The sequence below is a fragment of the Parasteatoda tepidariorum genome, chromosome 10 (genome assembly GCF_982258835.1).
Source record: "Parasteatoda tepidariorum strain Cologne lab strain chromosome 10, Ptep-v5.0, whole genome shotgun sequence".
Lineage (NCBI taxonomy): Eukaryota > Metazoa > Arthropoda > Arachnida > Araneae > Theridiidae > Parasteatoda > Parasteatoda tepidariorum.
In genome coordinates this window covers 35,192,002-35,205,726 of record NC_141764.1, presented here as the reverse complement: position 1 = coordinate 35,205,726, position 13,725 = coordinate 35,192,002, and the positions used below count along the sequence as shown (strand labels likewise).

The 13,725-nt window shown below is 31.9% G+C and overlaps 1 protein-coding gene across 1 annotated transcript; it reads left to right on the top strand.

Moving 5' to 3' along the window:
* The first annotated feature begins 6,560 nt into the window (after positions 1 to 6,560).
* LOC147802499 (uncharacterized) lies at positions 6,561 to 9,977 on the top strand. The gene has a single exon (XM_087152733.1). It carries the CDS (start codon positions 6,561 to 6,563, stop codon positions 9,975 to 9,977), a length of 3,417 nt encoding a protein of 1,138 aa, XP_087008859.1.
* Positions 9,978 to 13,725: the final 3,748 nt, after the last annotated feature.

Here is a 13,725-nt window from a genome sequence, read left to right as displayed (position 1 = left end):
GGCATTAAAATCGAAATTTCAAAAGAAAAAAAATCACGTTTTAGTGTACAGTGAACAGTAAACAAAAATCTAAAACTAACTTTTGATCTAATGATCAGATGTTTACGTTCTAGGACTCAATCTTAATGGATCGAGAGGGTGAATTCAAATATGCCGCTTAATTATAGCAGACAATATATTTTAAGTTCGGAAATCAGACACTAAAACTTGAGAAATTTTTTTCCTGCGTATTCGGATTTTTGATCCCCAGTCTTGGCCAAAGAATACTTCTTCTCAGGGATAAAGAGAATAGAAGGGCTGGTTCACTCCTTTGAAGTATCTCTTGCCGCGCCGATCCTCCGACGTCACTCTAGTGACGTCAGTTTGGTGCAAAGCTCCCACTTTTACTTCAAGAACGGAGCGTTTGGCCTTACTAGCTCTAACTAATATTGGATCATTTCTTTTTGCGAGATATTCTAAGACATTTGTTATTTTCTATAATGACTTTCCTCAGTTTTTGCAGTGAATTTACACGAATTTAAAACTATTATCGAAATGCCAGTTTGCGCGATTGCAACTTGCAAAAATTCTGATATAAAAACAAAAGGAAAAAGTATAATTTTTCGCGTGTTCCCTAAAGTAAATGAACAACTATGTAAAGAATGGATTCCGAAATGACACAGTTAATATAAAACCGCAATACGTTTATTCTGTCGTAAAGAACTTTTATAAAAATTCATTATCTAAATAGAAACCGCCTCGCTACTTCATAAAGAAAGGCAGGTGAAAAGAATTAAAAAATAGATAAAGTCAAAGAAAATTAAAATGTAAGTAAAAAGTATAAATAAAATATATAGTATATAGTTGAAATTCTCCTAATTTCATAACATATTTTTTAATGTAGTTATTCTAAATATTTATGATTTTTTTTAAAAATTATATTCTCTTCAATTTAAATATCTATATATTATATCATCGTAAATTTAAATGTCTATAAACAATTGTAAAATTTCTGATGTCATTATGAACCTAAATTATTATTTTGTTTCAGTAATTAGCGTTTAAGGTTGATGTTTCCTAATGATTAAGTCTGAACAAATTGCTATTAACGACATATTTTAAAATCAGGGATTCTAAATTTAACTTAACTTATCTTTATAAAAGAATATGTAGATAAAAAAAGTGTCGATATATGCCTTCATTTTTCTTAATAGTTAAAGTTAAAACTGAACTTTTTAAAATAAAGTATTTATCGTGTCATTTTCACCAACTAGCAAAACATTTTTATAAGTTTAAAATGGCATTTTTTTAATATAATAACCAAGAAAGTTTTTTTTGAACTATGTTTATGAACGGAAATAATGTGTTAATTACGTAAAGTTTGAAGGCTAATAACCAGAAAAGTCTAACTTATTTTTACAAGAGAAAGATGCAAAGTTATCATATCTTTGCTTGCGATCTCCGAGATCTGTAGACACAGTGACGTCATGAGGAGGGAAATCGTAGCTTCAGCACTAAGAGCGGAGTGAACTAGCCCTTGTATTCTCTTTAGCCCTGCTTCTTCTACTAGTTCTTTGTTCGCCAAGTCCCCAGTATATAGGGGTTGCCGCAATCTGGAAATATTATCCAAATAGTTTGGTCAGGAAAGCAATGCAATGTTAGGACCCCTTAGTGTTAACTTTACTTTTTGCGCATTTCTCCATATCTTGGGAACTTTCCAGTGAACTTTTAAGTGAATTGAAAATTTTTTGCCCTCAATGTTTTAATGTTCATTTAATTTAGAATTTCCTTAATTCCCTACCACTATTGTAAGATATTTACTTTTCTCCTAACTTGTAAAATTAAAAAGTTTAGAATTCTTTACAAAATCAATCAGGCGAAATGATTGCGTTTTATTTAAATCTTATTTAGAAGGTATTTTTCTAAAAATATTTCATTTAAAGTTTCTATCTAATTTTTGTTTCTTATTTATCTATAGTTATTGAAAGTTAAGTTGATATATTTTAAGTTGAAATGAATGTCGCCCTGCCTTGCATAGTTCAAAAATTATTTCAAAGGAAACATAACTTAACATTAAACACTCAGGACTTACAATTATAAATCAAGCAATCACTACATTTATTTATTAAAAAACACTCTTATGAACTGATAATAAATTGATCTAAGTCCTAAATGTGAGTTCTATAATATATAATTTATTTAAACTCAGTGTAAACATCTGACCTCTGTTGTCGCCAATGGCTCAATTTTAAAATATAGTTTTTCTTTTACAAATTTTCGGATATTTTTATATGAAGGATAGTATTAAGTTTGAGAATTAAAAATTTTTGTTTAAAAAAGTTGTTAAAAATTATAATTATTATTAATGCTTGACAACAGGAAGTTTTTAATTAAAGGTTGAAATTTTTTTTTAATTCTGTTATTTTTTCAATTATGTTTTTAATAACATAATTCATATAACATAATTCATATAACAGTATTTAGGAATCTATAAATTTATGCTACGTATGATCGTTACAGAATAACCTGTATACAATATATGTAAATAAAATATATTTTTAAAATTGTGCATTTTCTATTAATTGCATTTATTATTCTTATACTGAAAGAGTATCAAGGTATCTATGACCTCCATAATCTCCGTATTTACGGACTTTTATGTGTATTAAGGAATTGATTCAATTTTTCACGAAGTTCAAGATCTCATCCCATTAAAAAAAAAGTTATTTAATAAATATTTTTTTACAATAAATGCTTCTAGTAATAAAGCAAACGCGATATAGGTCATTGAAGAAAAATCCCTTCATTTGTACATTTTTCCCTTCTTGAAATTATTTCACATATTTCTTTTTTCACTAGCGAATTTCCGATTACTTTAAAATTTTAAAAATATCGATTTTTTCATTTGCAAAAAATTTTTACTATAAAGCGTGATAACATTTTTGAATCCTCCAATTTTTTTTTTCTAATAAATAATATGTCTTTGTTAATTTCTAAAAAAAGTGTTCATAAGAAAGTTTACATTATTCTTTTATCAAGATTGATTTAACAGAGAAAATCATTAAATTAAAACAGATTATGTTTTCTTACAATAAAAGTTAAATAGAATTAATTTTTCAAAATAGCGTTCCAATAAAACATGGTATTAAAATGTTACGTTATTTTTTGTGATTGGTTCATTAATAAATTATTATTATTTCTTCACAAACACAATTCTTGTAAATAAAAATTTAAAAATTAAATCTGTTATGTCAAAAAACTAGATCGTGTTATAAAATACAAATTATTGCGCTTAATAAAATATAAATACAGTTTATTTGTAACGTGATTCTAAGAATAAAAAGGTTATTTTCTTTTTTAATTTTCTACTAAAATGAATTAATGAGTTATTTTTATTCATCATGGCTAGTCGAGGAGGAGAAAAAAAATATCGAATTTCACTGTTTAGGTTAATGTAATTTCGTTCTCCCACCACATTTACGCGTAATCTATCGCCAATTCCACTTGCAATCGCCTAGTTTATAATCTACGGTATGTTTTGTCAATTCGCATCCCGCACATGTGACATCACATATTCCTTGTTTCCAGCAACTCTAGGTCAACCCCCTAAAACCGACCTTGAAGAAGTTCATCTGCTGGGCAAAATTTTGTGCCCCCTTGGAGAAGGAAAGCACCTCACATGTGACGTCACATAACCCCTTCTTGTTTTCAGCAATCTAAAAGGGCTTAAAGGGTAGATCCACCTGTCTTGACAGGTCCTTGACCTTGTGTTTGCCGCAGAAAGCACTGGAATTCCTATTGAAAATTGTAATCGGTGTACTATACTATCACTCATTTTTTAACAACCATATAATGGAGTCGGTGTTTCCAAGAAAACAGTGTTGTCGGAGGTGGTCCTTGGGGTATTAATCCACTTTTCCTTCGAGGAGAATTTCATACCCCCTTTCTTACCCGTCGAATATCGGGTAGACGGAAAAAAAGGTCCCGGAAATAAAGGTACGGAAAAAAAGGTCCCGGAAAAAAGGTACCTGGAAAAAAAGGTACGGAAAAAAGGGTCCCTGGAAAAAAAGGTCCCGGTAAAAAAGGTACCTGCATAGGGAAAATCTGTAGGGATATTTCCCCTCTCGCTTTCTGGGCAACATGAATGCTTCTCGCTGTTTCAATGAATATTCTTTTTATCTGTAATAATTCAGATTAGATCATTGAGGTAACGAGAAGGGTAAGGGGGGGGGGCACTTATAGGCTGGTTGTATTACGCTTTTTTTTTAAAATTTTATTTCACTTATTTATTCTTCTTTGATTATTTTTTAAAGCAGGAAGATACAATTTAAATTTTTCAATAATATTTTACTTTTTTTTAAGCGAAAAATGTGTTATTTTCTATTTTAAATTATATTTTGTGAAGAAGTTGCTAATGTGGGTGGTTATTCGTGATTGGAGGTGTAAGTATTGGTGTAACGAGCCCTCATCCCCAGATGTCATCCCAGAAAACTACCCCCAGATGGCGCCACTGGCGCATCAGAAGTATTAACTTTTTATTTTTTCAAAAACTTAAAAACAGTAGAAGTAGATGTAATGTAACTAGAGAAGCGCCATGCAGCGCTAATACCTAACTCAATATTTTCATCACTTTATAATCATCATTTACCATTTCATGTAAATTCATCTTCATCTATTTGTAATTAAAACCAATAAAGGTTAATGAATCATCAAATTGGCGGTCTAAAGGTAAGTGGAACATTTTCCACAATTCATATTGAAAACAGGAATTCATTTTAGATTGAACATTTTCTGGCGCCCGAACAGGGACCGCCATTAAGAGATTTCTTGTTTATTTTCGATTAGAAATTTAGTTTCATAGAATAGTGACTTTAAGTGTATAAATAGTTCGCTTATAAATTAAGATGGAGAAATCCAAACAAAAGCGTACTACGATAAGGTCATTAACAACTAAGTTATTAACCAAAATCGAAAACATTTATCAAGACGATAGGGTGACAATAGATGAATTGCATGAGTTAATGTCTGAATTAATGTTAAAACAAGAACAATTGAAAGAAATTGATCTCGAAATTCAGCAGGGTATTACGGATGTAAATGAAATCGATACAGAAATTATAAAGTGTGATGAATATTTGACAAATATTGTACGAAGTAAAAGCAGATTAAACAGAAAAATAGAAAAACTGTCGGTAGTGTCTCCTGAGTTAAATTCGAACATTTCTGAACCGAAGATAAACACTAATATAAGAATAAATGAAACTTCTTCTGTGAAACTGCCTCTTTTAACTATAGAGAAATTTTCTGGCGATCCTGCAGACTGGCAAAGATTTTACGATCAGTTCGAATCTGCCATAGATAAAAACACTGGTTTGTCGAATGTTGAAAAGTTTAATTACTTGAAAACATATTTAGTGGGATCGGCTTCAGATGCGATTAAAGGATTCAGTTTAACAAATAATAATTATGTATCAGCAATTGAAACATTAAAAGAACGCTTTGGCAAGAAAACGTTGATAATTAACTCTCATTTGAATAAATTGTTGAGTTTAACCCCAGTAGAAAAATCAACAGATATTTTTTCATTAAGAAAACTTTTTGATTCTTGTCAAACTGAAATAAGAAATTTAGAATCTTTGGGAATTAATCAGGAAAATTACGGGGCTTTACTCTGTCCTATACTTATTAAATTACTTCCCTCAGATATAGTGTTAGAAATAACCAAAAAATATAGCAATGATGATGAGTGGAAAATATCAGAGATCCTCGATATTTTAAAAACAGAAGTAATTAGCCGAGAAAAAGCCAAGGCCTTGAGTTCGTCTATAACACGAGTTTTAGAATGTTCCCCCTTTCCCTCCTCAAAGCGTAGCAGTGGAGGCGAGAATTCGAATAAACAAAATAAGATTCGCATATCAACGGCGTCAGGTTTATTGAATGAATCGAGTAATAAGAAAAATAAATGTATTTCTTGTGGTAACGATAGACATAATTTATGGGATTGTAATGAATTTAAAATGAAAGAAATGAATGAGAAAAGGGATATTTTAAAGAGAAGCGGTTGTTGCTTTATTTGTTTTCGCTTTGGCCATACGGCTAAAAAATGCAGGAGTTTTGTAAAATGCGATGTTTGTTTTAGACGTCATTATACATTTATGTGTCCGGAAAAGAAAACAGATAGTAAAGTGGAAAGTACGGTTTTATCGAATGAAACTTGTAATCCGGAAGTATTAATGCAAACGTTAACAATTCGCTTAATAAACGGACAAAAAGAAATAATTATACGCGGATTGATAGACACGGGGTCCCAAAAGTCGTATCTTTTAAAAGAAACAATAAATAAAATAGGTTACAAACCAATAGGGCAAGAAAACTTAAATCATAGTCTTTTCGGTGGATTACAAAGAACTAATCAGCATAATAAATACAGAATTTTTTTGAGCGATTTAAATCGGGATTATTTTTGTAACTTTGAAGTTTATGATCAGGAAAAAATTTGTACAGAAATTCCTAAAATAAGAGACGGCTCGTGGATAAAAGAAGCGAATAAGTTAGGAATTAAATTTTGCGATTATAAAAACATGGAAGGGTCGAATTCAGAAACTAAAGAAATTGATTTACTTATCGGAGCCGACGTTTGCGGTAAACTTTTCACAGGTATTATTAAATCGGTTTCAGAAAATTTAGTTGCTTTCGAAACGCGATTAGGTTGGACACTTATGGGTAAAACTCGTGATCCCGAAAACAGTAATAGTACCAACATAGTTTTGTCCCTTCATGTGGCTCAGGCTAAAATTTCGGATCTCTGGAAACTAGATACGTTAGGAATATTAGACCCTGGTGAAAAAGAATCAAGAGAAGAAATTGCAAAAGCTACCGAAGACCATTTTAATCGCAACATTAAGGTACTTGAAGATGGGAGATATGAAGTGAGCCTTCCATGGATCTTAAATCACCCTACTTTGCCTAATTATAGTAGTGTTGCTGAAAGAAGATTGAAGAACTGCGTTGAGTCCTTAAAGAAATCAGAAATATTAGAAGATTATGAAGCGGTATTTAAAGAATGGTTGCAAGAGGGAATTATCGAAGAGGTTGACCCAGACGATACTGCCACCAATGAACATTTTTTGCCCCACCGAGCAGTGATAAAAGAAAATTCTACTACCAAGATCAGACCTGTTTTTGATGGTTCGACAAAAGTAAAAAATTTCCCCTCTATCAATAATTGTCTTGAAAAAGGACCTAATCTTGTGGAGCTCATTCCTTCAGTGATCAACAGATTTAGATTAAATAAGATTGGAGTCATTGCAGATATTCGAAAAGCTTTCTTACAGATCCAACTGAGTGAAGCTGATAGACCTTTCCTAAGATTTCTATGGTGTGAAAATGGAGACCTTTCGAAGATCAAAATTTACCAACATAGAAGAGTGGTGTTTGGCTTGACTTGCAGTCCATATTTATTAGGAGCCACTCTACGGTACCATTTGAAGAAAGCGCCAGAATCAATGCTGGAAACTGCAGTTAAATTAAAAGAATCATTTTATGTAGATAATTGCTTAACCAGTGTTGAAGATAGAGAACATTTGCACAAATTTATGACTGAATCGCAGTATATATTGAAGAGAGCTCAATTCGATCTAAGAGGGTGGGAGCATAGTATCCTAAATTCACAAGAAGTAGCCATCCCTAAAGAAGAAAGAAAAGTACCAGTTTTGGGACTGATTTGGAAATTAAGTACTGATTCATTGACTTTGGACTTAAAGGAAACATCGCAGGCCTCTGAGACTTTAACCAAAAGAAAAATTCTGTCTGAAGTTCACAAAGTATTCGACCCAATTGGTTACACATGTCCAGTAACATTAATACCGAAGATCATGCTTCAGGAGTGCTGGAAGCTAAAATGCACTTGGGATGCAGAATTACCATCTTCTATTAGAAAAACGTTTGAAAAATGGCAAAAACAACTAAGTCAATTGAAAGATATAACCATTCCGAGGTGTCTCTTGGACAAGCCTGAAGGTTCGAGAAATTTAAGTTTACATATTTTTTGTGATGCGAGCAAGGTAGCTTATGCTACATGCATATTCCTGAGAAGCCAAAACGAAGACTCGACATCATGTCAGCTCATTCAAGCTCGATCTCGAGTAGCTCCTCTAAAACCCGTCACAATACCCAGACTTGAACTTTTATCCTGTACAATTGGAGCTAGACTGGCACATGGAGTTAAATCAGACATAAGACTTGAAAATATTCCAACATTTTTCTGGTCAGATTCAGTAAATGCCCTCTTTTGGATAAAAAGGAATGAAAATTGGGCCCCTTTTGTTTACAACAGAGTCCAAGAAATCAGATCTCTCAGTTTGCCAGAAGAATGGAATTATGTTCCCGGAACTCTTAATCCAGCTGATCTTCCCTCACGAGGATGTTCTGCAGAGCATCTTAAGCAATCTAAATGGTGGGAGGGCCCTATATGGTTGAAAGATCCACCACAGCTCTGGCCAAAAGATATTATCGATCCAGATTTGGATATTATCAACTCTGAAAGAAGAAAAACGGTAGTGACTTCAACAAATTTATTCAAAGGACAAATTCCGTTATATGATACTTTAACATCATATCGAAAAATGATAAAGGTAACTGCTTGGATTTACAGATTTTATCGAAACATCAAGAGTGCTGTGGATGAACGAAACTTCGAGAAACAGCTGACTATTGAAGAAATGAAAGACGCTGAAATAGTCATTTTAAAGTACGTGCAGAACAGATGCCTAGCAGAAGAAACCAAGCCTTGCTATGCTTCGTTACAAACTATAACGGATGATGCAGGCCTTATACGAGTTAGAACAAGAATAGCCATGAGGAAGGATTTGAGAACATTTAAGTATCCTATTGTTCTACCATCTGACCATAATGTCACTCACTGCCTTATACTTGATAAACACAAAGAACTAAATCATGCCGGAACTCAAATTGTAATGTCAGTTCTAAGAGAACAATATTGGATCCTCAGATGCAGAAAAACTGTTCAACGAGTGATTAAAAAATGTGTCATTTGCAAAAGATTCAGCGCTCGTCCTACAGAAGTGCTAAGTGGTCCTCTACCAGAAGATCGTGTACGAGAAGCATTGATTTTTGAGGTCATTGGAGTGGATTTGTGCGGACCACTCTTTTTGAAGGATGGAAGCAAGAGTTGGATCGTGCTGTTCACCTGTGCGGTTTTCCGAGCCATTCATGTTGAGTTAGTAACTTCACTTTCCACGGATAGCTTTCTGTTGGCATTTAGAAGGTTTATAGCACGACGAGGAAGACCCGCAACGGTTTTCTCTGACAACGGCACAAATCTGACTCGCGCGGCTGCAGATCTGAAATCAGTAGACTTCGAAAAACTAAAAGAGTTTGCTACTTCGAAAAAGATTCACTGGAAGTTCAATCCTCCCTCTGCACCCTGGTGGGGTGGATTTTTTGAAAGAATGATTGGAATGCTAAAATCAATTTTACGGAAAGCCCTTGGAAGAGCAAACCTTCTCTATGAAGAGCTATACACAGTCATTTGTGATGTTGAAAGCATCATAAATTCCAGACCACTTACGTACATCTCAGAAGATCTAGAGGACCTGATACCGTTAACACCTGCCATGTTTTTGCACGAACTTAAAGAATCTGGAGTACCAGATATTGATCTAATTGATGCCACCAGGATGAAAAAACGATTTGCCTATCGTCAAAAAATTCGAGAGGACTTACGAAAACGTTTCCGAATCGAATACTTAGGACAACTTAAGGATTTTGCCCGTAAAAAGAAAGACTCTCAAGTTAAAGAAGGAGAAATCGTTCTCGTAGGAGACGATAACCACAAACGCATCAATTGGCTTTTGGGCAAAATAGAAGCTCTTTACCCCGGCAAAGATGGAAAAATAAGAGTGGTGCGCGTAAAAACTCGGCATGGATCATACTTACGACCATGTCGAAAACTTTATAGACTTGAATTGACTAATTGAGTTTCGTCATGACATTTGTCGTCCAAAACTCAAGGTGGGAGGATGTAACGAGCCCTCATCCCCAGATGTCATCCCAGAAAACTACCCCCAGATGGCGCCACTGGCGCATCAGAAGTATTAACTTTTTATTTTTTCAAAAACTTAAAAACAGTAGAAGTAGATGTAATGTAACTAGAGAAGCGCCATGCAGCGCTAATACCTAACTCAATATTTTCATCACTTTATAATCATCATTTACCATTTCATGTAAATTCATCTTCATCTATTTGTAATTAAAACCAATAAAGGTTAATGAATCATCAAATTGGCGGTCTAAAGGTAAGTGGAACATTTTCCACAATTCATATTGAAAACAGGAATTCATTTTAGATTGAACAATTGGTGCCTTTTAATTAGAGTAGCGGTATTTCTTTTTTTTATAAGCTGGGTATGTTTAATTTCTCTATTTATTTTATTTTTTTAGGGCAAGATTTAATATAAAATATGCTATTTTTTTTTTCATTTTAAATGATATTTTTTGAAAAGGGTGCTGATATTTATATGAGCCGATTAAGGAAGGTGGGTGGATTTCTGTGTTGGATGTTTATTCTTTAATTGTGGAGAAAGGAAAGTATTGCTCTTTTTTAATTAGAGTCACGGTATTTCTTTTCTTAGAAGCTGGATGTATTTAATTTATTTATTTATTTTATTTTTCTAAGGGGAAGATGCATTTTAATATGTTTAATGTAAAAGATGTTATTTTTTTATTTTAAATGATAAATTGTAAAGAGGGTATAGATATTCATATTAGCCGATTGAGGAAGGTAGGAGGACTTTTGTGTCGGATGCATTTTTTCTTTCTTTTTATAAGATTTTAAATTGTTATAAGAGGTTTCGTCTTTTATTTATTTATTTATAGGTTTTTTATTTCTTATAAGAGATACGTTTATCTCTATTAACTTATTTTATTGTCGAAAATTCCGATTCGGATGGTTGGTGTCATGGAAATATTTTAAGTTCATATTAATTGATATTTAGTTTTGCTAATTGAGGTAAAGGAGAAAGAACATTTAAGCACAATGTTACTTTTTTCCCCTTCCTTTATATGATAAAAAGACTATTTAAAATTTTGTTGTTTCTGTTACAGAATGTGTGTTATTCTTTATTTAACTAATAGTTTATAGAAGTAGTTGACACGACGCTAACGTTATGAATAGTTTTCTTGCCGTTTCATAATTTTGATTCAGATTCGTTAATTAGTGCAAGTAGGAGGAGGAGGGATTTGATGCAAGAAATTTTTTTTCATTTCTAAGAAGGAGTTTCTTAAACTAGACATTTTCTTGTTAAATATATTTCTTTTCTTAATTAAACAAGGATTTTTTTAAAACATATGTCAGTTTTTAAGTAATTAGTGGAGATACAATTCTCTGCAAAATTGTTTTCACCCTATTTTAGCAGTTATGATTCATTTATTTTGGTAAAATGAGGAGTCTTTTACCAGATAGGTAGTTTTTTAAGGGATTATTTTAATACTGTATTTTATTAAGAATATTTTTTTGTTAATACATTTCATTTTAACACGGTTAAGATTTAATTTAAGACTTCGGCATAAAAAAAAAATTTATTTCAAAGAACTTATTCAAACACGCGTTATTTTGCGCTGATAAATTACATTAAATAGCCTGTAACACATTTCTCAGCTATTTTTAGGAAATATATAAGTAAATTTCGCTTTGTTTAAAATCTATTATTTATTATTATTTCTGTTAAGAAATAGTAATAAATAATAGACATTTCTGTTCTGTTACGTCTATTTTTATTCAGTTTTAAATATTTTTTTTTTATTTCATTAAAGACGGTTTTATTTTTAATTCTTTTTAAAAACAGCATTCATGAAACTACATTTTTTAATAAAAAATCACTTTCTCTATGCACTTTCATTATCAGAGAAATGTTTTTAAAAGGACGATTCTGCTATAATGGTCTAAAACAGGGGTTTCCAACTTACATGAGGCCGCGGACCACAATTAAAAATTCAAATCAAATGGTGGGGCCACAACTTTATCAAAATTTTATGAAGCACTTTTTCATTTTTGAAAGAACATTAAATATTATTGTCTGATTTTTAATAAGTTGTACAAAACAAAAGTATTGAATTACAAATTAAAATAAGAAGTAGATTTTTAGAAATATTTAATTCTTATTAATAATATTTTTAAAAATATTAAATAAATAATAAAAATTCGGGCTACAATAACTTAGGTTTTTATTAAAACTTACATAGTAGCACACAAAATGTTCAATGACAAAATTGAGGTTTGTCTGCTGCAATCACCAGAGAATAGATATTTACATTTAAAATTTACAAATGTGTGCGCAAATATTTTCGTCCAAAATGAGTGGTCTCAAAAAGTTAAATCGGATAATTTCTTCGAGAAAATTTCTGATACGCACATGCTAAATTATATTAACAAAATACAAATAGAAATGAAATAAAATAGAGCTACATACATGATTATTTTTGCATTTGAATAAATATTTTCCTGGGTGTAAAACCTGAGAAATTAATTTTTTTTGCACAATTGGTATGTTAAATTTCACAGATACGAAGAAATTAGGTTTTTATTAACGAGAAAAGCATTTTAAACCCATATTGATTCTTTACGAAAATTGTCCGCAAAAAAATGACAACTAGTAAAGTTTAGTCCGCGGGCCACAAAAAAAGGCTTCGCGGGCCGGATGCGGCCCCCGGGCTGCCAGTTGGAAACCCCTGGTCTAAAACAAATATCATTTTAACAAAGTGAATAATATACATTATAAATCAATGATTATCAAATTCAATAAGGTAGGTTACAGATTGAATCATGTTAGATGCACTGAAGTGTGCCTTTACCAAAAAACAAGCATTTGTGGCTATATTAAAATTTTTGCAAACAAAAGGAAATTGGTGTTATAAAAAAGGAAAGATGTTTATGTACTTTTTTGTGAGTCTACTGCTAGAATCAGTGCATTTCATTAATCTTGTAAATTTCTGAAGATAGCAATTACTTTGACGTATGTGTACATTAGTGTACTGCAAATGGATGTCCTTGAGGTTTCTTGAATACACCTACAAGAATAAGAGGGGGTTTCACTCTAACAACCCTTTCAACCTTTTTCTAAGAATGTTTCAGCCATTCTTTGTATTTCAGTTTCCAGCAAATCAAAGCTGGAGTGCATATCGCGGTTCATTGTAGACCTCGCCCAAAGTTAAGCTGTCAAGATAAGGATAATTGCTTTCAGGTGCGTTAAAAAGCCCCCCTAGAACGGGCTTGGCTTAATACTTTCTTGGCATGATATAGTTTATTTCTCTTGGCGCTTTTCTTATAACAAGGTTATTATTTCTCCTGGTATGAAGAAGGATTTTTCCTGTCCGTAAGTGTGTAATCGAAGTCTTAGTCATGAGAGGGAAAAGTCTTAGCTATCAGAGGGAAAATTTTCTAAGAATGAAAGAAGCTTGACCTTGACTTACCACCATTTCATGAATAGCTTATCTTGTCTAGCGAAGTGAAATAGATTTATGTAGTCTTTCAGCAATTTTAAATAAACTATAAAATTTCAATTATCAGAAATTTTTTTTCTAAGCATTGGAAGTCGTTATTAACAATCGCATTAAATAAATATTTGAAATCTTTAAGAATTTTTTTAATTGTAGTTCAAATCTAATTTTTTATTGAGTACAATTATTACGTCAATTAAATTTAATGAAATCGATCATAATGTTATTACT